This window comes from Nicotiana sylvestris, chromosome 10 (genome assembly GCF_000393655.2).
Source record: "Nicotiana sylvestris chromosome 10, ASM39365v2, whole genome shotgun sequence".
NCBI lineage: Eukaryota > Viridiplantae > Streptophyta > Magnoliopsida > Solanales > Solanaceae > Nicotiana > Nicotiana sylvestris.
This window is the reverse complement of record NC_091066.1, coordinates 36,926,171-36,950,607: the sequence shown is the minus strand read 5'-3', so window position 1 is coordinate 36,950,607 and position 24,437 is coordinate 36,926,171. Positions and strand designations below refer to the sequence as shown.

The 24,437-nt window shown below is 41.6% G+C and overlaps 1 protein-coding gene across 1 annotated transcript; it reads left to right on the top strand.

Annotated features, from left to right (window-relative positions):
- Positions 1–418: 418 nt before the first annotated feature.
- Positions 419–4,357, top strand: LOC104245902 (uncharacterized). Its single transcript, XM_009801605.2, has 3 exons — positions 419–1,612; positions 2,634–3,176; positions 4,010–4,357. Exons 1-3 carry the CDS (start codon positions 701–703, stop codon positions 4,109–4,111), a joined length of 1,557 nt encoding a protein of 518 aa, XP_009799907.1. The 5' UTR covers positions 419–700; the 3' UTR covers positions 4,112–4,357.
- Positions 4,358–24,437: the final 20,080 nt, after the last annotated feature.

Sequence of the window (24,437 nt, the reverse complement as noted above, 5' to 3'; positions counted from 1 at the left end):
CAAAACCAAGTCAGATTAACATTCCAAATATTATTTATTTTTAACCACTGGTAATAGCCAAATATGCACAGGTAATTATGAGTAAGTCCTTTTTCCTCGCATCAGCCAAATCACCGACGCAATGGACCAATACTCAGTACTACGTGTCTTCAATACACGCTTTTGAGTACCTAAGCTTAAGATGTCAGTCTCTCTCTCACACATACAGACACACAATTCCTGTGAGAGAGATAGAGACATAATTAACTCTCTGACAAAAAAATGCAATTTACATATTTAGTACACACCAATTAATTTACAAAACCATCATTTGTCAATTTTTAATTATAAAAAACATCGTATTTATGAAATGGAATGATGATGAAACTTAACCAACAGCTCTCCGCCATAAGTGTATTGCTCTTCTCCATAGCGGCAAATTGCAAAACCCCAATGCATGCCGCCTTTCTTAAAACCTACATTGCATTTTCCATTCTTCTCCTTTCCTTTTTATTTACATTTTTTTTGTTAAATATTCAGCAGATCTAACAATATTTCTAAAATGCCGTAAAAAATCATTCCCAAAGTAACAAAACTAGCTGAGATTTTGGCTTAAAAAAGATCCTTATTCCTTTCCTAGCTAACTGTCTTCACCACTATAGCATTTTACCTTCTAAAGCTTGACGAATATTTTGCTCTTTTTTTTTTTTGGGTTGAAAAAATGACAATGAAACTGACCCAGAAAGAAAAAGATTCAGAAAAAATACTTTGGGATCAAATGAGAAGTTCTACTGTTACACCTTTTTCGATTATTGCTTTGCCTAAACTCATGGTATGGCTTATACTTTTTGTATCAGCTACTTATGTTGTTTACACTCTTAAGCTTCTTTCCTCTTCTCCACCTTGTAACGACGACGTTTTCACCCACAGCAGCACTAATATTTTACCAATTATTCACTCACAAATCAATTCCAATGACTCGGTTGTTGTGGAGAAAGCAAGATTTTTACAAGAAAAGAAAGTGGAGAAAACTGAATTAGAGCATGTAGTTTTTGGCATTGCAGCTTCAGCCAAGCTATGGAACAAGAGGAAAGAATATATTAAGCTATGGTGGAAACCCGAGAAGAAAATGAGAGGGATCGTTTGGTTAGATAATTCAGTAAAAATGTTGAAAAATGAAACTGATTCACTGCCTGAAGTGAGAATTTCAGGTGACACTTCACATTATGCCTATAATAACCGGCAGGGGCATCGGTCGGCGATTCGAATATCGAGGATTGTTTCAGAGACATTAAGGTTAGGGATGGAAAATGTGAGGTGGTTTGTAATGGGTGATGACGACACTGTATTTGTAACGGATAATTTGTTGAGAATATTGAATAAGTATGATCATAATCAATATTATTATATAGGGAGTTTGAGTGAGAGTCATTTGCAGAATATATATTTCTCTTATAGTATGGCATATGGGGGTGGTGGATTTGCAATTAGTTATCCTTTGGCAAAAGCTCTTGATAAAATGCAAGATAGGTGTATTCAAAGGTATCCTGGACTTTATGGTTCTGATGATAGAATGCAAGCTTGTATGGCTGAACTCGGTGTCCCACTCACCAAAGAACTCGGTTTTCACCAGGTTAGTCTGCTTTCTTCCTTCTATTAAAAAAAAAGGGGGGCCTATGCGTGGGTCCCGGAAAGGGCCGGACTAGTCTATTGTACGCAGCCTTACCATGCCCTACTTTTCTGCTTCCACATATTGAATACGTGACCTCCTGGTCATATGACACTCCTGGTCATATGGCAGCAACCGATTATGCCAAGGCTCCCCTCGCTTTCTTCCTTCTATATTATGTTAATTTTACCTTTCTTTTTATTGCATTGATTATCCATAATTGGTTTTTAATACGGGAGGAAGAATATAATAATAGTTGTTACTTGATAATGTAGAACTTGTTGGTTTCTTGAATTTGGCCAGCTATTTCTGTAAAGCTTAATACTTTAGCCTACTTATTTTAACAATGCGAGTTGTTTGTGAATAACAATGGGATGAACTACTCTTTTGCCAAAAGGGTAGTCCTAGAGGCATGGAATATTTTATACCATTGCAGCATTGCCCTTTTATCCAAAGAAGTGTTAATCGAGCTAAAGCGTTTTAAAGATAATTTTTTTTTATCTAAGCTCATACCAAAAAAGAAAACAGAGGAGTCTGTTTCATATCAGATTTCAACTAATTGGTTGTCGTGAGATAATGGTTTTTAGAATGTGTTTTTTTTTTTCTCCTTGAGTATTCAGGTAGAATTGTCCTGTTAATATATTTACACAAATGATTTAAATTCTAGAATTAATGATGTGGAATGTGATTCGTTCATTGGATCAGTGTGAGTGCTGCTAGCTCTGATTGTATGTTTGATTAACGGCATAATGGAGTATCCATTCGACTGCCTGATGCGAGTATACATGAACTCTTGCGATGAATATGGTAGATTTTATATATTCTTTTTTACTGCATTTTGGTATTTGCACATGCTTGTTGAAGAAGTGACTGTGAACTGTAGCTTAGTTATGGTTACATATTTAAACAATGTCTATTTTTTCAGTCATGAAAGACTGTTCCATTCAATCTGACTAAAATTTGTTGTTGGTGGATGGGAATGCAGTACGATGTGTACGGGAACTTATTTGGGTTGCTAGCATCACATCCTGTAGCACCATTGGTATCGTTGCACCATCTTGATGTGGTGGAGCCAATCTTTCCCAATGTGACTCAAGTGAAGGCTTTGAAGCAGCTTACAGTTCCAATGAAACTCGACTCAGCTGGTATTATGCAGCAATCCATTTGCTATGACAAAGTTAATAGTTGGACTATTTCAGTGTCGTGGGGATTTGCAGTACAAATATTTCGTGGAGTTCTGTCTCCCCGTGAAATAGAAATGCCATCAAGGACTTTCTTAAACTGGTATAGAAGAGCAGATTACAAAGCATATGCTTTTAACACAAGGCCAGTTATGCGTAACCCGTGTCAAAAGCCTTTTGTATTTTACATGTCAAGCGCAAAAATGGATTCTTCAGGCAACCAGACTATGAGTCAGTATACTCGTCATCGAGTTCCTCATCCGCTATGCAGATGGAAAATGGCAAACCCTGCCGATGTTGAGAGAATACAAGTTTACAAGAAGCCAGACCCCCACCTATGGGATAGGGTAAGTCCATCCTTATCGTGCATTTGATTTATTTGGCTTCATATATAATCATCTAAGTAGGAGAGCCTTGGCATAACTGGTAAAATTGTTGTCATCGAGCTGTGGAAACAGGCTCTTGTAGAAATGCAGGGTAAGGCTGCGTACAATAGACCCTTGTGGTCCGGTACTTCCCGGATCCCACGCATAGCGGGAGCTTAGTGCACCGGGCTGTCATTTTATATATAGTCGTCAATAACTGTTTTTTTACCATGGTTTTGCATATAGCTAAACTAATTTTTTCATTAGAGGTTACATGTGATTTGACTGAGCTCTTGCAATGAGCATAACTGTGTTTGGAATGATATCTTAGTCCTGTAAAGGGTTGATGTCACGACCCGGATTTTCCACCCTCGGGAGTCGTAATGGTGCCTACTAGTGAAAGCTAGGTAAGCCGATTATTCCAATTGTTTAACCCTTTTCATTTTAAATGCCTTAACAGTTGTAAATTAACATTTTATAAACAACGAAAATATTAAAGCAGAAGAATGAAATGTAACAATTGTTAAGGGATTTAAAATGAAAAGGGTTAAACAATTGGAATATAATCGGCTTGCCTAGCTTTTACTAGTAGGCGCCATCACAACTTTCGAGGGTGGGAAATCCGGGTCGTGACAGTTGATTTGAATTGATATATTATCTTGGTTTTCAAAAAATATGTTTTCTTAATAAGCTAACTGAACAAAACCAATAGGAGCATTGGTAAGGCATTGGCAAATGGCAAAAATTTATTACCATTGTTTTATTTAGAGGGCACTTGATTTCTACATATAATGACTGGTATTACTGTTGAACAGTCTCCAAGGAGGAATTGTTGCAGAGTTTTAAGCTCAAAGAAGAAAAGCATGGTGGTGGATGTGGGTGTCTGTAGGGAAGATGAAGTCAGTGAAGTATTATGATGCATAATGTGTCAGCCCATCCTATTATTCTATCTTCTGCTGCCCAATTTACTGTCACCTGTATTTCTTCATTAATTTATTGAACTTATTTTCTTGGATTTCCAAGTTCCACTTATAGCCACTTGGGGAAAAAAATTAGCTATTGTAAAATGTCTTAGCTGTATACTTGACATTCCTAAGTGAGGTTAGTATAGCATAGAATTCTGTAATTTTTTAATAATATTAATCCCTTTTCTTGGGTTCCAAGAGTCTTCGTTTCTTACTGGCCATGGCTACTGTGTAATCGTCCAGCCAACTAATGATAATGCTTGCTTTGGGCATAGGCTCACACGGCTTTAAAATACGTTACTAGAATATAAGGCTTGTTTACTTATATACCTAGCAGTTCTCCCGTGTTTTATTGATGTGGGGTTCACTTAGAGCGTCACATACACCCCCTTAGGGACTCAGCGTCCTCGCTGAGGTTTGCCCCTCCACCGTTCAATGTTGCATGCGGAGTGGCTCTGGTACCCTATGTAACAATCTAGCCCACTAGCGATATTGTCCAATTTAGGCCAAGGCTCGCACGGCTTTAAAATACGCCACTAGGATCTAAGATTGGTTTATTTATAAACCCACTGTTTACTTATTTGTCACAAACTGCCTCTGCTTTTCTTTGGGTAAGTTAATGTGCATCGCTAAAATTGAAGAATGTGAAGTTTATATTATAGTGGTGTGCATGCATGTGTTATAATTGGATTCTTGAAAGAATACTTAGGTAACAAGAACCTTTTCAACATAGCGTACGCCACGGACAAAGCTAATTTAAGAAGCATTACTTGGGTTATGTAGCAAGATAAAAGGCATATGTCATGCTAAATGATGTTAAAGATGATGTTAAAATGCAAAGTTTAGTTGAATACTATATTAAGCACTTCCAACTAGGAAATGTTTACATTAGTTTACAAGAAGCTTCCATGTGATATTAAAGTACTCAAAAGTGCTTCTTTACTTGTCTTCTTTCCTTTCTTAAGATTTCAATAAGCTACTTTACAACTTTTGTTGTTGTACTTTATGGTAATAACAACAAACTTAGTATAGGCTCAAGTTCTCGGGAAGGTAGTGTGTACACAAACCTTAACTCTACTTAGAAAATAGAGAAGTTGTTCTCGATAAATCCTCGGGTCAAGGAAAGACAAGCTACTTTATGGCAAAAGATAAAAAAAAGATTTTAAATAAAGTATTTGGGTAGTGTGGAAGGGAACTATGAAACTGTAATTATAGGTATGTATAGTGATTTCTGCCATCCTTTCGGAAAAGGTACTTTTTACAGATCTAGACTTTATTGTTAGATCTAGCTTTGTCGCAAACAAAATTGTGGCAATATTGGTCCCTACGTCCTAAATGTATATCTTAAGATGATCACTTTCCTTCCTCATCTGGTTTCAATACTTTATGTTTATATAATATGGAGCATATTGTTTAGTACTAAAATATAGTTTATGTTTCAATGAGAAGAGGTGAGTGTTGAATATGACTTTGATAAACATAAATGGAACGTCTCGATCAAAATGAAGTTGCGGGGACACTATTCCCGAGTCCGGAATCAAAATGTGATTCTTTTGGACAAGTAGCACCTTAATAGGTGTAAAAAAAAAAGATGACATTTTTATATATAGCGCCCAAATACTGGGCGTTATACATTAACATTAATTGTGCCATTAATGTATAGCGTCCAGTATTTGGGCGCTATACATAGAAAGCTGACACTAACAGATATAACGCCCAAATACCCGACGCTATACCCTTTTTTTAAAAAACGAGTCGTCTTCTTCAAGACGACCATTCTGCTTCTTCTTCCTCAATATTTTATATCTTCTTCTTCTTGGTCCCCCACTCCCATACTCGCTGCCCCACTATTTTTTAAAAAAAATTTTGGGTCCCCCGTCATATAAAAGGTGAAGAACGTAGGTTCCACATTCGAGTAGAGCTTCATATTATTGTTGATTCATACTTCCGGGGTCAAAATTTCAATCTATTTGCTTTCCGAAAATTCTAAATCGAGGTATTTCAGTTTATTTTAAGTTGAAACTTTTATAATAATGCATATTATTTGATTTGTATGTGTTCTATTTCGGTTTGTGTTTTTTTTCGAAATTAGTATGTTAAATTTATCCGGATTTAATATTAGTGTTTTATAAAAAATATAAATTTATCAAATAAATTTGTCTGTTAATATCCTGATTTATATATATGTGTTTTCATGTCGTGTGTTTTATATGCAATTAAATTTATTTGTTGTTTATGTTTAGTTTATATTATTTTTTAGCGTAGTAAAATCTAGACCTTTTTTGCGTAGTAAAATGTAGACCCTTTTAGCGTAGTAAAATTTAGAGCCTTGTAGCGTAGTAATGTGTAGTATTTTAGCTTAGAATTCCTTTTGTTTAAGTATCGTATACTGGTAGTTGAAAATGCAAATTTTGTACAATTAAGTTAATAATTGTATCAACACACATAATTACTAATGTTAATTTGGTGTCATTGGTCCTCAAAACGACACTTTGGACTCGTACACTCTTCATATAGGGGGGGGTCTCTCTTCAAATTAGGTCCTTCCTCTTCATCCTGCGCATCACCATCCTAACGAGGAAAGGGTGACTCGTCACCGGATTCATCGGCATTGTTATCGTAATCACTGTTCTGTTCCTCACCCTGTGCATCTGCCAGATCCCGATGTAATACGTCGTTTTCGGGCAATTGAGTGAGTACGGGTGGTTCAACTTGCTCGTTTTCACTACACAACCAACAAAAATATAAGCTACTGAATTAATAAATGCTTTCCATATGGCTATATCACTTCACTTACAAGTAGTAATTTGATGAAATTCCATGATGGATGTTTTCAATTAGGTGATGACTACTGGATGAGCTACTTGTAAAATTCATATCCGGCCGGTACCCCCTATTAAATATATGAGCGTTAATACAAATTCAATATACCAAAAATATACATAATTAACACAAATGAAAATTGAAGTTTACCACTCGTCTTGTGAATTATGAAAAGCAGGGTATAAATTATTTTCTCGTTGCTCATTCGCCGGCGGTGATAAGTTTAAATCAAGGAAAACTCTTTCATCCAGAACCTGTTCGGCAAAAACTGCTCCAGAATAACCACCCGATGACTGGGGGTTATCTCTACAACGCACAACCTCGTTTTTTGGAACGTCTTCGGCCTTCACGTACATCTCCAACATTGTGATTACAAGAAATTCCCGGCATTCATCCGGAGTCCTCAGAAAATCACTCAAAGTTTCATCATCATCGATGTTAAACTCCGAGTAAAAAGCAACCCCTTGCGGAGTGACGAAATACGGATATCTTCCGAATACTTTAAGTATCATTGAACATTTCCTCACACTCATATTTTTTTACATAACAACGATATTAATTTATCGTACTCCATTGTACGTGGCAATTTAACATGACACTGAGCAGGTAAACTGTAGCCCACGGAGTTATTCTCCATCAAACCTCACCCCCCTCAATATAATGAAACTCTTATTCTACGCTATTCAGACATAATGAAAAAATGCTGGAGAATTTAACAACAATAAACGTTTCAACAAGAGTATGGAAATGGCTAGCCGGGAAATTTCTACGCTATACACCTTTTGAATGAATTTCTATACAATCCTAAACTCTTTATATAGGAAATGGCTAGTCGGGAATTTTTTTTTTATATATAGCGCCCAAAAAGTGGGCACTATACGCTTTTGAATTATTAAAGTCAGGAATTATTGGTGGGGCTAGGAAAAAGGTGTATAGCGCCCAAATACCGGAAGCTATACATAAAGTTTTATGTATAACATTCAGTATTTGGGCGCTATACCTGTTAGTGTCAACTTTCTATGTATAGCGCTCAAATACTGAGCGCTATACATTAACGACATAGTTAATGTTAATGTATAGCGCTCAGTATTTGGGCGCTATATATAAAAATGTCATTTTTTTACACCTATTAAAGTACTATTTATCCAAAATTCCGGACTCCACTATTCCCTCTCCTTGACCCCATTTGGTTGTTGGAAAATGTAACAACTCTGCTTATTTTATTGCTGTCATAGTAATGGATTCGTGTAGGTTCCAAGAGCAGGGTCCTGTTTTCTTTCTACTTTTTTTTAATGGGGTACGGGCAATGACAGATTTAGAATTTCGAGTAAAATCTGTGTGTTCAGAGGACCTAATAGCTTTTGCCCCTAACCTTGTATATACAGTAAGAAATTTATCCAATATTTATAAATATTTAATTATGAACTTAATTATTATTGTATTTTGTTTTGAGGTCTATGTGAGAACCCACAAAATTAAGATATTGGATCACCTCTGGGGTCTTCATTTTTCCAATTCTGCTTTGCATGGGTGAAATATTGCAATTGTCACTGTGGAATTCTGAAATTACATTTTTTCTAATTTTTTCCTTTTCCTTATTAGTTTGCTTGCCAGTTTGCATTAGTATGGGGGTATGGTAGGTTACTGGCCACTGCTGTTGGCCTATGTGATACTGGAAAAGTTTTGCTTATGGAGTTAATAGTGAGGGTCAAAGTTTGACATTCATTTCAATAATTTATGTGGTAGAATGATTTATTTAATTGCACATAAAGTCAAATAAGTGATCTGCGTTAGGTTAAATTAGTTGAGTGATTTTGTTGTTTGTCAATTATCTGGAGAGTGACAACTATTTCTCCAACGATATGGAACCTAAAACCAAAGTAAAGATGCTAGTGTTTGACCAAAAGATGTTAAACCCTTCGTTTAAACCAATTTTATGGTTAGAAGAAGGGTGAATCTCAGTTAAGAATAATAAAATCTGGATCAAGTGATAAAGGAAATAAGCAAAATGAATGATGCTAGCTAATATGTTGGAATCAATTAAATGCTCATTAATGCAACAACTCGAATGTATAGTCAATCTAAATGAATGCGGCCCGGCGCAGGAAGAAAATAAGTATGAGATGATTGTAGAATCTTTGGATCTTATCAATATCGTATAACGATATATGTTTGGGTTGTGTAATCAATGAACAAGGCTGCTCTTGTATTTACTCTCAGGTGAATCTTTTACAAAGTGTTCTTTTGTCTTTTTCCTCAATCCCTTTTCCTTTACCAACTCTTCCTATTTATAAGGAATAATCCCCCATGAAACCTAGAAAGTACAATCATAAAGAATATCCGAAAAATATCTTCTTACTGTCTCCTACTAAGTTTGCACTGCCGATGACATCTTATTTCGAGTGACCGCTCTTAGTCGTCGTCCTTCACCACAACGACCATCAGACGTTGCATCATGATAACCTCGTTCCTCGTCCTATTCGGTGACTATCATAGTTGCCAAATTTGGACCCATACAGTTAGTCCCTCTGCTTGTTGAAGTCGTGGCCATGTATGTCCTCGATAAGCGGACATCGTCTATACCCGTGGAGAAATTTGGCCGTTTGAATTAGACCGGTTTGACCAGTAAAGAAAGAGCAGTGCGTTCCATGTGTCCTGGATGGTGCAGCTTATCGGGAAGTGACGTCACTCCCACGTGCGTCATCATTGCGCGTCTTCCCGAGATAGAGACTGATTGGTTGTCGCTTTGGTTTTGGTGCCATGGGCAGCCTTCCGCTTCAATTCTAGCGCCACCCAACCCTATAAATAGGTGAAAGTTTTGTTTTTTCAAGAACTTTTAGCTATTTCTTCTCTTGTGTATGTATTGTCTCCTTCAGTCATCTCTTCTTGGGTCTTCAGCTTTGCTTTCGTGATTTCTCCTCTCATTTTTTCCATTCATCATTTTTTGCTTTAAGTCTTAACCACATACCTTCTACCATCAAGATACCTAGAACGCATCAGTCACACGAAGAGATTTCTGATGCCACCCCGTTATCCATGGCACCTCCTTCTGGTGGTGAAGATATGGCGACGGACGAGGGGGACAACTTTCCCATCGTGGAGGACATACTTCCGAGAAATTCTATGTCTCGAAATGATTTTCACAAAGAACCTGCCTCTTCCCCCGCTCCGGTGGTTTCTGAGACTGAGCAGGCTCATATAGATAGCCTTGAGTCTACGTACAACATTCCTCCCCATGTTGAGATGGTTCCGGCTGGGAGGGACCTCGTGGAGGTCCATAGATCGGGATATTGTGCCTTTTACGTATATCCCTTTGTGATCGTCCACACCCTCCCTCTTCTTCCGTTGGTGGAGGAATTCTATCGGTTCTACGAGGTCTGCCCTGTGCAACTATCTCCGTATATGTATAAGATTTTTCTAGTACTTATGAGGTATGCGATTTTGCGGGGTGTGAAGTTGTCCTTCATCACCTTTTACATTTGTTTTCCCCGAGTTTTCATAGGGGCACTATAATACACTTGAGGCATAGTGGGACCAGGGGACTGGTGGTCAGGACGGACAACCGGGCAAGCCGTAAATTTTAGCACAAATACATCTTCATTAGAACCGAGCACTTGGTATCGGACCCTGCTGAATTCCAAGAGCGGTAGAACCATAACCGTAAGTGTTAGTACACGTTGTTTACTTTCGTTATTTTCAATTTGGTACTTATATGTAAATTTCGTGTGTAGCTGTGAGGATTAAGCCTCGTCCCATTGTCAGTATCGAGGATGGTAGCCCATGTACTACCTCACGTGGCAAGGACTCGAGATTGGCCCGCTTTCCTCAAACGCTTTAGGCCGAAGGTTCCATCCAGTAAGTGTTCCCTTTATTTTGACCTTTGGCTGTTTGTTGTCGTTTGTTGATGCGACATATTTGTGATGATAGATCATAGGGCATCCAAGAAGAAGGCTCCAGTCTCGGCCTTTCGCCAGGCTGTCGCGTCGGCAGGGATGCAGTTTACCCTAGCCGAGTCTGCCGAGGAGGCCGTGCTCAATCCGTACCGGCTAGAGACTCTTCTCGTGGTGTCGTTGTGTGGTAAGATATCTCCTCTCGACCCGTCTATCACCTCACAGATTAGCCTTCTAACGGGGATGAATCTCTGACGAGGAAGAGGAGGAGGGTAGAGCTTGGGAAGGCTGTCACCTCCGATACTGGAAAGAACAGAACTGATGCTGCAAGGGCGGTGTCTTTGCATTGGTCAAGCACATGTGCTATTCTTATGGAGGACTCTATTTTGGTAGGGAGGTCTCCCTTGATCGAAGGAATATATCAAGGGGGATCTGTACAATCTGTCGAGGGTGGTGCATCGTCTGCCATCGGAGGAGGCGGAGTTGAGCATGTTGGGGATGACGGTTCAGGTTCGTATGTCGACCCAGAAGATGTGCGAGCCTATTTGGAACGGCATACTCACGTAGAGGTGAGGACAGAAGGCCCTGATCGACACATAGTCATCCTTGTGGATTATGATTTGTTGGCGAACTGCGAGCAGGCAGCATCGGCGTTTTCCCCTCTATGCGCTTCTTCCGAGAGTGCGACACTTTAGGCAATGAGCGACGTAAAGCTATCACGGGGTGTATCTAGCATGGCTTCACGAGTAAATATTTCTCTTTTCTTTTCATTTTTGGATTTATTTTGTGTCCTTAACCCACTCTTTGTTTTGAACATGCTTTGCATACTAGACCCTCATTAGAGATCGAGTGTGAATGTAGGAATAGGTGGAGGACGGCCGTTTTTGGGAAGGTGTACTCTAAATATAAGGAGTACCGCACAAAACATCATTCGTTGGCCGATCTCTTCACTTAGGACAGCGACTTTCAGCTATTCCGTGACGGGCTCAAGCAAAAAGAGAAATAGTTGGCGCAGAAAACTGAAGAGTTGAAGGAACGATACGAAGACCTGATGAGGGTCATTGCCCGATGCAGTGAACTTGAGTTGGCTCTTAAGGCCAAAGAAGATAAACTTGAGATGAGTAAGGGGTGATAGCTGAGAACGCCGACCTTCAAGTGCGGAATGCCGCCTTAATGGCTAAGCTTGACAGGAGGGCCGCGGAGGCCGTTGACCTTAGGGGTGAGTTGAGCGCTAAGGCTGATGGATTGGCCCATCCTGAAAGGGATAGGATGGCTGCCATCTCGGAGGTAGTGGCTTTGGAAAAGGACCTTCATGTTTGTAGATCGTAGCAGGACAAGGAGGCGGAGGCGTCTGCGCTCGAAACAGTGAGGTTTGAGGGACGTATTCGAGATCTGGAGGAGGATTTGTCTATGTTAAACGATCAAGTTGTCGCTTTAAAAGCGGAGGATGTGCGATGGCAGTTGCAACCCTTTACCTCTCACGCTTCGGCCGACCCTGTCATGCTACGAGATTTATATAAGATATGGGTTCATGCCGAAGCTCAACTTGATGTGTATAAGTTTCTTCGTGCCAACAAGAAAGTATCTGAGGTAGAACTTCAAGAGGTGCGTATTAAAGCACGTGTCACTCGTGAGGAGTGTTGTTACGACCCCGGCATGCCTGGCGGAGACGATGTCGATTATGATGATGCGGACAAGGTCGCCTCTGATTCTTGGTACAATGAGAAGTATGCCACGGGGGGCGATGTGGCGTAGGATTTGGTTGTATTTATTTTTGTTTTGCTATTTTTATGGGGGCATCCTTGAGCCCTTTGTAAAAAACTTTTGTAATATATTAGCTGTAATAGAGCGGTTACTTTTTATTGTATGCCTCTGAATTGTTATCTTGTTGTGTTTTCTTGGTTGCGGGGGTGCCCTAGTCTCTCCAGCCTCGCGTGATGTTTTATCGTTGTCCGGACAACGTCGGATGTCAATTAATCTATGTGTCGTCGACTATTGAATGATTTGAGCAAGGTCGAGCTCTTGACTTTGGCTACGACCTTTGCTGTAAGGGTGTTATTTCGAGTAAATGTCAAAATGTTTACCCGTCGTGGTTTGAGCGGTATCAAACTCTTTTCTATGGAGACGGCCTTAGCTGTAGGGGTGTTATTTCGAGTTAATGTCGAAATGTTAACCCGTCGTGGTTTGAGCGGTATCGAACTCTTTTCTTTGGAGACGACCTTAGCCGTAGGGGTGTTATTTCGAGTTAATCTTGAAATGTTAACCCGTCGTGGTTCGAGCAGTATTGAACTCTTTTCTTTGGTGATGGCCTTAGCCATAGGGGTGTTATTTAGATTTAATGTCGAAATGTTAACCTGTCATGTTTCGAGCGGTATCGAACTCTTTTCTTTGGCAACGACCTTAATTGTAGGGGTGTTATTTCGAGTTAATGTCGAAATGTTAACCCGTCGTAGTTCGAGCGAGGTCAAACTCTTCTTTTTGAACGGAGATCGATGGAGAGTGAAATTTTGAGCGAAATGTTGTTTTATTTCATTTATTGGAGTATTGTACATGTCAATTTCATACATATTGGAGAAGTTTTCTTGTATCTAGTCCCTTCATTGTTCGGCCTGGAGACACCATCGGCAGGCGGGGCGATGAATTATACTTTGAACTTCGAGACGTCCCCCTCATCGCCTCGTTAAAAACCTCCCCGGGAAAACCCAGTTGGGATAAAACCCAGGTGAGGGAAAAGAGTACGACTCCGGCGGCGTCCTTTTTTAGAAGTGGAAGTATTTGAGGTGGGCGACATTCCAGTTGTTCTGTAGTAGTTTTCCCTCCATTGTTTCTAGTTGGAATGCCCCTTTGCTTGCCGCCGCTGTAATTTTATACGGTCCGTCCCAGTTGGTTCCCAATTTTCCTTCTTTTGGGTTTTTGGCCGCTTTTGTTTTGGCCTTGAAGGACGTAGTGTCCGACTTTGAGCGAACGTATTTTGGCTTTCTTGTTGTGGTACCTTTCCGCTTGTTGTTTTTGGGCTGCCATTCTTACATGAGCCATATCTCTCCGTTCCTCTACTTCGTCGAGGTCCTGTATTCTGCTTTCGTCGTTGCTTGGTCCACTTTCATTGGAGTATCATAGGCTAGGTTCTCTGACTTCAACGGGTATAACGATGTCAGTCACGTAGACTAATGAATATGGTGTTTCGCCTGTACTAGTCTTTGGTGTGGTGTGATAGGCCCATAATACCTCTGGTAGCAGTTCCGTCCATAGCCCTTTGGCATCGTCGAGTTTCTTCTTTAGTATATTCAATATTGTTTTGTTGGAGGATTCCGCTTGACCGTTGCTAGCTGAATGATATGGCGTGGAGAGTATTCGCTTGATGCACCACTTGTCGAAGAACTCGATCGTCTTTTTTCTGATGAACTGAGGTCCATTATTGCAACTGATTTCTCTGGGGATGCCGAAACGACATATGATATTTTTCCATATGAAGGTGATGACTTCCTGTTCGCGTATTTAGGCGAACGCACCTGCCTCCACCCACTTGGAAAAGTAGTCAGTTAAAACTAAAAGAAAGTGTGTCTTACCTCGACCTGCCGGGAGGGGTCTAACGATGTCCATTCCTCATTTGATGAACGTCCATGGCAAAGTGACGGAGTGCAGGAGTTCGCCCGCTTGGTGTATCATTGGTGCGTACTTTTGGCATTGCTCACACTTCTTGACATAATTCGTTGCTTCCTTTTTCATAGTGGGCCAGTAGTATCCTGCCCGAATGAGGCATCTGACGAGGGATCGGTTGCCTGTGTGGGCACCGCAGTGACCTTCATGTACTTCTTCGAGAACACGCCTTGTTTGATTTGGTCCTAGGCATTTAGCCAAAGGGCCGCTGAACGTCCTTTTGTAAAGGTCATTGTTTATGAGGTTGTACCTGCCTTCCTGTATTCGAAGCTTTTTGGCTTCCTTTTTGTCTTGCAGGAGTGTTCCTTCCTACAAATATGTCATGATATGGTTGTGCCAATCCCAAGTTAAATTTATATAATGCACCTCTACTTGGTCTATTGACGAGTGGAAGAGGGTGACCACGTTCTCCTTGATGATATTTTTGGTAGCTGCTTCTAGTTTGGCGAGGCCATCTACTTCGATGTTTTGCGCCCGCGGTATCTGATCGAGTCGACATTCATCGAATTCTGGCAGCAGCTTATGGATTTCTGTGCGGTATTTATGTAGACTTTGTTCCTTGATTTGGAAAGTCCCAGTAACTTGATTAACGACGAGTTGTGAGTGCATTTGAGGATGACTCGTCGTGTACCATATTTGAGGGACAGTTTCAATCCTGCAATTATGGCCTCATACTTGGCCTCATTGTTAGTCATATCGGGGCAACGTATGGATTGACAAATTACTTTGCCTGTAGGGACTTCCAGTACGAGTCCCAGTCCAGATCGTGACGCATTAGATGCGCCATCTGTATAGAGGACCCAGAGGTCGGATTGCCCAGGGGAGGTGAGAAGCGCTTCTTGCTCAACCTCAGGCAATATTTTGGCATTGAAGTCAACCACGAAATCAGCAAGTACCTGCGATTTTATCGCTGTTCGCGGCTGATAGGTGATATCATGCTCGCTTAATTCTATGGCCCATTTGGCCAATCTTCCCAACAGCTCGGGCTTATGTAAGATGCTTCTCAGGGGAAAAGTCGTCACCACCGATATGGGGTGACATTGAAAATATGGTATGAACTTTTGTGAAGCTACGACCAACGCCAGATCCAGTTTCTCGAGGTGGAGGTACCTCATTTCGACGTCAATCAAGGTTTTGCTAATATAATAAATCGGGGATTATGTACCTTTGTTTTCGCAAACCAGGACTGCGCTTACTGCGACCTCTGAGATGGCCAAGTAGATCAGAAGGCATTCGCCGGGGTCCGCTTTAGCGAGTAGTGGCGGTGAGGACAAGTACAGTTTTAGTTTTCTCAAGGCCTCGATGCGATCTGAATTCCACTGAAGCCCGTTATCCTTCCTCAGCACGTTAAAGAATTTATGGCATCTGTCGAACGACCACGAGATAAACCTTGACAGGGCGGCTATCCGGCCCATCAATTTTTGCACTTGTTTTTTGCTGGTCAGTATTTCGGGTATTCCTTCGATGGCTTTGACCTAGTCTAGATTGACCTTGATGCCTCTCTGTGATACCAAGAAACCGAGGAATTTGCTCGAGGTTACACCGAAGGCGCATTTTTTGGGATTTAAATTCATTTCATACCGCCTTAATATGCTGAAGGCCTAGGTGGTCAATGTGGTCCTCTTTCCTTTTGGATTTGACCAACATATCGTCGATGTAAACCTCTATCGTCTTGTCGAGTTTGTCTTTAAACATTTTGGTGACTAACCTTTGGTATGTTGCCCCCACATTCTTTAATACGAACGGCATGACTCTGTAGCAGTATGTTCCCTAGTGGGTGATGAAAGTGGTTTATTCATGGTCTTCCTCCTCTGTGATAATTTGGTTGTAACCCGAATACGCATCCAAAAATCTTAGCAGTTTGTGCCCTACTATTGCATCGATGAGTTGGTCGATATGGGGCAGTGGAAAAGAGTCTTTTGGGCATGCCTTATTAAGGTCCGTGAAATCAACGCACATCCACCATTTTCCGTTCTTCTATTTACCATGACCATTTTCGCGACCCCTTGGGGATATTTTGATTCTCGGATAGAGCCACTGACAAGTAGCTTATCGACATCAGTGCTAACGACCTCATTTATTGCGGCATTGAATTTTCTCCTTATCTGTCGCATCAGTGGATATAGCGGGTCGATGTTCAGCCTATGCGTAGCGATGTCTTTCGGAATGCCTGGCTCTCTGTGGATTCGATCCCGATCTTCTCGGGTAAAAGCTGCATCGACCGCTCTTTCCATTATGTAGTGGTGTAGGGTTGGACTCGATCACTTTTTGGTGCCATTGCCGGGGAGCTAACGGTTTTGGCTATCTATCTAAATAGTTTTGTGTCTTGTTTTTCTTTCCTTCCGTGGTACTAATTTGTGTGTGTCGAAACTTCATGTTCAAAATGGCGAACAATAACAATGACCCTCTTGGAAATGCTATTCCGGGAAGGAGGGAGATGCCAATATAGATGATGAGGTACCTATAGTGCCTCAAGCTCAAAGGAGAGGCTGTCAGGCCAATGATTATGTTCCAGAACCTCCCCTGCCACCTCCAAGAGTGGCTCCTCGGGTGCTTCCAAACCAAGGATATACTAGTGCAATTGTTCCACCCCGGATCCGGGCGGGCAATTTCCAAATTACAAATGTGATGTTGACTTTGTTGGAGCAGCGAGGGTATTTCACAGGTGCTCCCCCTATCAGAATGCTTACAAACATCTTAAAGGTTTCGTGGATACCTATTGGGGAAGCAAGCAAACAAATGTGTTAGAGGATGCACTTTGGTTAAGATTGTTCCCTTTTTCACTTAGAGGTAAAGCTTTGGACTGGCTTGAAAGGCTTCCTAACCATTCCATCACCACTTGGGATGAGTTGGCGGACAAGTTTATAGCAAAGTTTTTCTCGTCGGGGCATATGGCGACTTTGAGAGATGAGATTTTGGCCTTCAAACAAGAACCTAATGAACCACTTCATGAGATCTGGGAGAGATATCGGATCAATATGACCAAGGTAGTGGTGGTTTCAATCAAGATGAGGGTTATGATGAGCAAAATGAAGAAGTGCAATATGTGAACAATAACCAAGGACAAAGGGGCAATGCTCCTAACCAATAACAACAATGGAGATCCCAATGAAATTGAGGGAATCAAAACCATCAAGGCAATAGCAACTAGGGGGACAACAATCAAAATTGGGGCAACCAGAACAATCGGGGTAACTGGAGTAGCAACAACAACAATTGGGGAGGAAACAACAACCAAGGGGGTTGGAACAATGGCAATCAAGGGAATCGAGGGAAAGGCTTTCAAAGGCCTCTGATGTATCAACAACCAAACAACCCACCTCCATTTCAGTACTAAGGTCCTAGCTCAAACAATGTGATGGGGAGGATCGAGATGATGTTTGAACAAATAATGAAGAAGAACGCCGACTCCGATGCCCAGTTGGTATCCCACACTACTTCAATTCGGAATTTGGAGGTTCAACTTGGCAAGATTTCACAATCCTTGAATACTCTCCCTAAGAGGGCTCTACCTAGTGATACGGTAGTAAACCCGAGAGGTGGGAACAACATCGGGCACACAATGACGGTGATTACTAGAAGTGGTTGAGGTGGTGATGCGAATACCTCCAAGCAAAAGGACATTGTGAGTGATGAGATTCAAGTGCCAGGTGATGATGTTCCTTTAGTTGATGAGAAAGTGAGAGAAGAGAATGTGCATGCGGAAGTGAGGATTGATGTTCATGATAATAAGGTGGAGACCCAAGATGATGTGAACCCGTCTAGGAAACACGTAATAGACATACCGGAAACGGTAGTGCCCAAGGATAAGGCTCCCTTGCCAAGGCCTCCTCCACCTTACTTTCAAAGGATTGTGAAGCTAAAGAATTAGAACCAATTTAGAAAATTTATTGTCATGATGAAGAGCTTATCAATCAATGTTCCTTTGGTGGAAGATCTTGAGCAAATGCTAGGTTACGCCAAGTTCATGAAAGACTTAGTGACAAAAAAGAGAACCATGGACTGTAAGACCATCAAAATGACTCACCAAGTAAGTGCAATTGTGCACTCGATGGCTCCAAAGCTTCAAGATCCTGCTGCTTTCACCATCCCATGTACCGTTGGGAGCGCTAATTTTGCAAAGGCATTGTGCGATTTGGGTACAAGTATCAATTTGATGCCTTACTCCGTGTTAAAAACTTTGGGTATTGGGCAACCGAGGGCTACTTCAATGAGGTTGCAAATGGCGGATAGAACTATGAAGAGGCCGCTTGGTAGATGATGTTCTTGTTCGGGCGGACAAGTTTATTTTGCCCTCTAATTTTGTGATCTTGGATTATGAGGTTTATTATGAGGTTCCGATCATATTGGGAAGGCCTTAATGGATGTGGAAGTAGGGGAACTCACCTTCCGGGTGGATTATGAAAAAGTGGTCTTTCATGTTTGCAAGTGAATGAAGCAGCCCAACAACACTGAAGTGTACTCTTTCATGGATCTTGTCACGGCAGTGATAGTTGATGATACTAGTGCAATGATCAATGTGGAGGACCCTCTAGAAGCGGTATTGTTGAACCTTGATGTAAATGAGGATGAAGTCGTGTGGAGTGTGTCAATGCTTTACATGGAATGGGCTCTTACTCTTTTGAGCCTCGGAAGCTCTCTTTAGATCTTGAGAATAGGAAGACTCCACCAACAAAGCCCTCAATCGAGGAACCTCCCGTGTTGGACTTGAAGTCGTTGCCTCCACACCTCAGGTATGAATTCTTAGGCCCTAGTTCAACTTTGCTAGTTATTCTTTCCTCTTGTCTTACTAACATGCAGGTAGATGCCACATTGGTGGTGCACCAAAAATGGAAGAAGGCAATTGGATGGACTTTAGCTGATATCCGGGGAATAAGCCCCGCCTTTTGTATGCACAAGATTATTCTTAAGGAAGATGCCAAGCCCTCCGTGGAACATCAGAGGAGGTTGAATGAGGCTATCCAAGAAGTTGTGAAAAAAGAGGTGATCAAGTGGTTGGATGCAGGGGTTGTGTACCCCATCTCGGATAGTTCTTAGACTTCACCAGTGCAATGTGTGCCGAAGAAGGGTGGTATGATTGTGGTTACCAATGTGCAAAATGAGTTGATTCCCACCAGGACTGTTACCGGATAGAGGGTGTGCATGGACTACCGCAAGCTGAATGAAGTGACCCGCAAGGATCACTTTCCATTATCTTTTCTTAACCAGATGCTAGATAGACTTTAATCTAAGTACAACCACATTTTGATTGCTCTGGAAGATCAGGAGAAAACCACATTCACGTGTCCGTATGGTACCTTTGCCTTTTCTAAGATGCTATTTGGGTTGTGTAATGCATCGGCTACATTCCAGCGGTGTATGATAGCCATATTTACCGACATGGTGGAGAACATTTTGGAGGTGTTCATGGATGACTTCAGTGTTGTGGGTGACTCATTTGATAAATGTTTGAAGAATCTTGACAAGGTGTTGGCCCGGTGTGAAGAGACCAATCTTGTGCTTAGCTGGAAAAAATGCCACTTTATGGTCGAGGAGGGCATTGTCCTCGGCCATAAGATCTCAAAGCAAGGCATCGAGGTGGATAAGGCTAAAGTTGAAGTGATCTCAAAGCTTCCTCTTACTACTTCAGTCAAGGGGGTTAGAATTTTTCTTGGGCATGCGGGGTTCTATCGAAGATTTATCAAAGACTTTTCTAAGGTAGTGAATCCCTTGTGCAAGTTATTGGAAAAAGATGCCAAGTTCGTGTTCAATGAAGAATATATGAAGGCTTTTGAACTCCTCAAATACAAATTGACAACCACGCCCATTATTACCGCACCCAATTGGAGCTTACCTTTTGAGCTCATGTGTGACGCAAATGATGTTGCGGTAGGAGCGATTTTGGGTCAAAGAGTGAATAAGATGTTTCACCCGGTGTATTATGCAAGCAAAACAATGAATAATGCTCAAGTGAACTACACGGTGATGGAAAAAGAGTTGTTGGCTATTGTGTTCGCAATGGAGAAGTTTAGGCCTTATCTCATGGGTGCCAAGGTGATAGTTTATACCGACCATGCCGCACTCTGCTACTTGATGACGAAGAAGGACTCCAAAGCTCAGTTGATGAGATGGGTCTTATTGTTTAAAGAGTTTGATTTGGATATTGTGGACCGGAAATTGTGTGAAAACCAAGTGGCGGGCCACTTGTACCGCTTGGAAGAGGAGGGGAGGCCCCGTGATGTCCTCAAGATTAATGATTCATTCCCTGATGAGCAACTCCTCTCTATGTCTGTGAATAGTATGCCATGGTTTGTGAATATTGCCAATTTCCTTGTAAACGATATTGTTCCGTATGAGCTCTCTTCTAACCAAAGGAAGAAGCTTAAACGGGATAGCTTGGACTACTACTGGGATGAGTCGTACTTGTTCAAAATTTGTAATGATGGTATGATCCAGAGATGTGTACCGGACAATGAGCAATTAAGTATTCTAGATGCTTGTCATTCCTCTCCCTACAGTGGTCATCATGGTGGGGCGAGGGCAGCTTCAAAGGTGTTAAGTTGTGGTTTTTACTAGCCCACATTGTACAAAGATGCAAGTGAACTAGTGAAGAAATGTGATGAATGTCAAAGAGCGGGTGGAATTTCAATGAAGGATGAGATGCCTCTCACCACTATTCTCGAGGTTGACATATTTGATGTGTGGGGCATTGATTTCATAGGTCCATTTGTAAGCTCTTGTGGCAACATGTATATTCTTGTGGTCGTTGATTATGTTTCAAAGTAGGTTGAGGCCGTGGCTTTACCCAACAATGAGGCCCGGAGTGTTGTGTCCTTTCTCAAGAAGAGTATCTTTACTCGGTTTGGCACTCCTAGAGCAATCATTAGTGATGGAGGGTCTCATTTTGCAATACGACATTTGACACTTTGCTTGCAATGTATGGTGTCAATCACAAGGTTTCTACCCTTACCATCCTCAAGCTAGTGGGCAAGTTGAAGTCTCCAACCGGGAGATCAAGAGTATATTGTCAAAGACGGTCAATGCAAATAGGACCGATTTGTCAAAGAAATTAGATGATTCTCTTTGGGCTTATAGGACTGCTTATAAGACTCCAATTGGTATGTCTCCGTACCGGTTGGTGTTTGGGAAAGCTTGCCATCTACCAGTCGAGTTAGAGCACAAGTCCATGTGGGCTTTGAGGAAGTTAAATCTTGAATGGGATGTGGCAGCAAATCTTCGAGTGGAGTAGCTTAATGAGCTTGATGAGTTCCGGTTTCATGCCTACTACAGCTCGTCCTTGTATAAGGACAAGATGAAGTACCTTCATGACAAATATGCTCATGGCTAGGAGTTCAAAGTGGGTGATTTGGTTCTTTTGTCCAATTCCCAGTTATGACTGTTTTCAGGTAAGCTTAAATCAAAATGGAGTGGACCTTTTGAGGTGGTGCTTGTGACTCCGTTTGGTGCTCTTGATTTGAAAAACAAAAATGGTGAGATCTTCAGAGTTAATGGGCACAAAGTCAAGCACTATCTTGTCAAGTTTGATGATAGCCACGTGGTGGCAATGATCCATCTCAAGTGATTGATGGTAACTTGCGTCGTGCTGCGACGTTAAATCAGGCACTTCTTGGGAGAAAACCCATGTGTTTTTCTTCTATTTTTCTTTCATTTTCCTCTTAGTATAGGATTTGTTTTTGGACTAACTGGTTGTGAGATGTGTATAGGGATGTTTGATGCAGTGCAGGACTAAGCTAATAAAAATGTGTCACTCTCTGAAGTTTGGACCGCGACCGCACTCCATTTTTTGCGGTCCACGGTGGCCTTATCGCGGGGGCGGAATTTAATTGCGGTCCGCAGTGCTAAAAGGTCAAAAGTGGAGGCTCTCTGAAGTTTTAACCGCTGCCGCAGTGCATTTTTCGCTGACTGCAGTGGGTTACCGCTGTCGCAAAGCATTTTTCACGGTCTGCGGTGGTCTCAAAGCAGCAGCCCTTCTGAGTTTCACAACCGCGGTCCGCGGTAGGTAAGAATGAATGGGTCCCAGGGCTTTTCTATAAATAGACCCTTAGGGCCCCCTTTTACACTTTTCATTCTTTGCATTCTCAAAAAATATAGACTACAGTTCACTCACGCCCTAATTTACACAACATAAGAACTGAACTTCATCTGTATTGCATCTTACTTCTGGTAATTCAAATCTACCTTTAGTCTTTAATTTTGTTTTTATTTTCTTTTAATTTGATAGTTATTACATCTTCTTCTTTCTTTTTCTTTCAATTTTAATTTGGGGTTCCATAATGTTAATTAGATTAGGTTTTAATTAGTCAGAAATGGTGATTAACTACCTAGTGGGTTGGTAATTTGGTTGATTAATGCTAAAATGCACGAAAATTTGAAACCCTAGGTGCTGAGCCCAAAATTTGACAGTCGCAGTCTGCAACTGTTTTTCCGCGGTCCGCAGTCATCTATCTTTTGAGAGATTTTCAAGCCTTGATAACCATGGCCTGCAGTGGCATTTTTTGCAGTCCGCGGAGCACTTACCGCGATCGCGCTCCATTTTTTGCGATCTGCGGTTCCATTGAATCAGAGAGTGGGTAGTCTGAGTCCCACCTCTCCGCGATCCACGGTTGATTTTCCACGGTCCGCGGTGCAACCTTCACGGCTGTAATGCATTTTTCGCGGACCGGGATCTGCAGTTTTGCTTTACACTATCAACTATTTTTCTGCATTGCTTCTTCCAGTCTTTGCACTAACAAGTTCACCTGATATACTTGCAGATAATGGTTTAATACAGAGGAGGTGGTGACAAACAAAAGGGCAGAGCAGAGTCCTCCTGGTGTAGGGGATGAGGTATGATCAAATTGACCTCAATAGTTCAGAAAGCAATTGGGGAAATCAGGAAACTCATCAAAGCTGCAAATAGAGTTGTTTCCCACTCTAAGGGAAATGAGTACTTGCCGCCTGGGAGACATTTGAGTCTGATTCAGTGCCGGAGTATGTACCTGACTTCCTGGAAAGGCATCGTTTGAGAGATTTACCTACACCTCCGGCCTATCCTACTGTTCATGCTTCAGTTCAGATTTCTTCTGAGTCGTCTGAGGGCTGAGCTGAGAGCAATGATAGTTTAGCTTTAACCTTACCTACACCTTCGTCACTTGGACAGGATCTAGATATTGGGGTACCGGATTAAGAGGGAGGGGGTAAGCCCCAACCCGTGGATGTGGAAAGAACTAGAAACCCCGATGTGTGGCAAAAGTTGTTCGTTAGTGAGCTAGCTTATCACAAGTTCCGAGAATAGAGACCTCTAAGGTCGCTTATTGTTGAGCGCCAATTCATAGAGAGGGATCTCCTACCATATAACCACAACGTGAAGTAGCAATTCAATGAACGAGTGGGGTGGGATTACTTCACTAGCAGGGTGTCAGAGGCAAACGAGCACTTAGTCAAAGAGTTATAGGCCAATGCTTTCCACATCAAAAAGGATACCAAAGTGAGTAAAGTGCGGAACTTGAAAGTGAAGTTTGATGGGAAAACAATAAATGAGTACCTGGGCTTTAATGAGGAAGATGAATCCTTGTACTTAGAGAAATTGACACTTGATGAGACAGCCCGTCCATGGTTAGCATCATATTTGGCTCTCCCGGGCACCACCCCAGTATGGTTGACATCAGGAGTTGCAATTTTGAGGAAAACCCTAAACTTTGAGGCGAAAGGGTGGGAGACATTTGTATGCAGCAGGCTGGACCCCGCTACCCATGAAAACTCCATGTCGGTCTCCCCGGCGATATTAGTGGCTGCTATTATGGCAGGGTTCCCGATCAATATCAGGAATGTCATGTCTAGGGTGATCACTAGGGTGGTCAATAAGGGTGACATATCATACCTCTTCCTAAATTTCCTTACAATGTATTTGGAAGACCAGGATGTGGAGA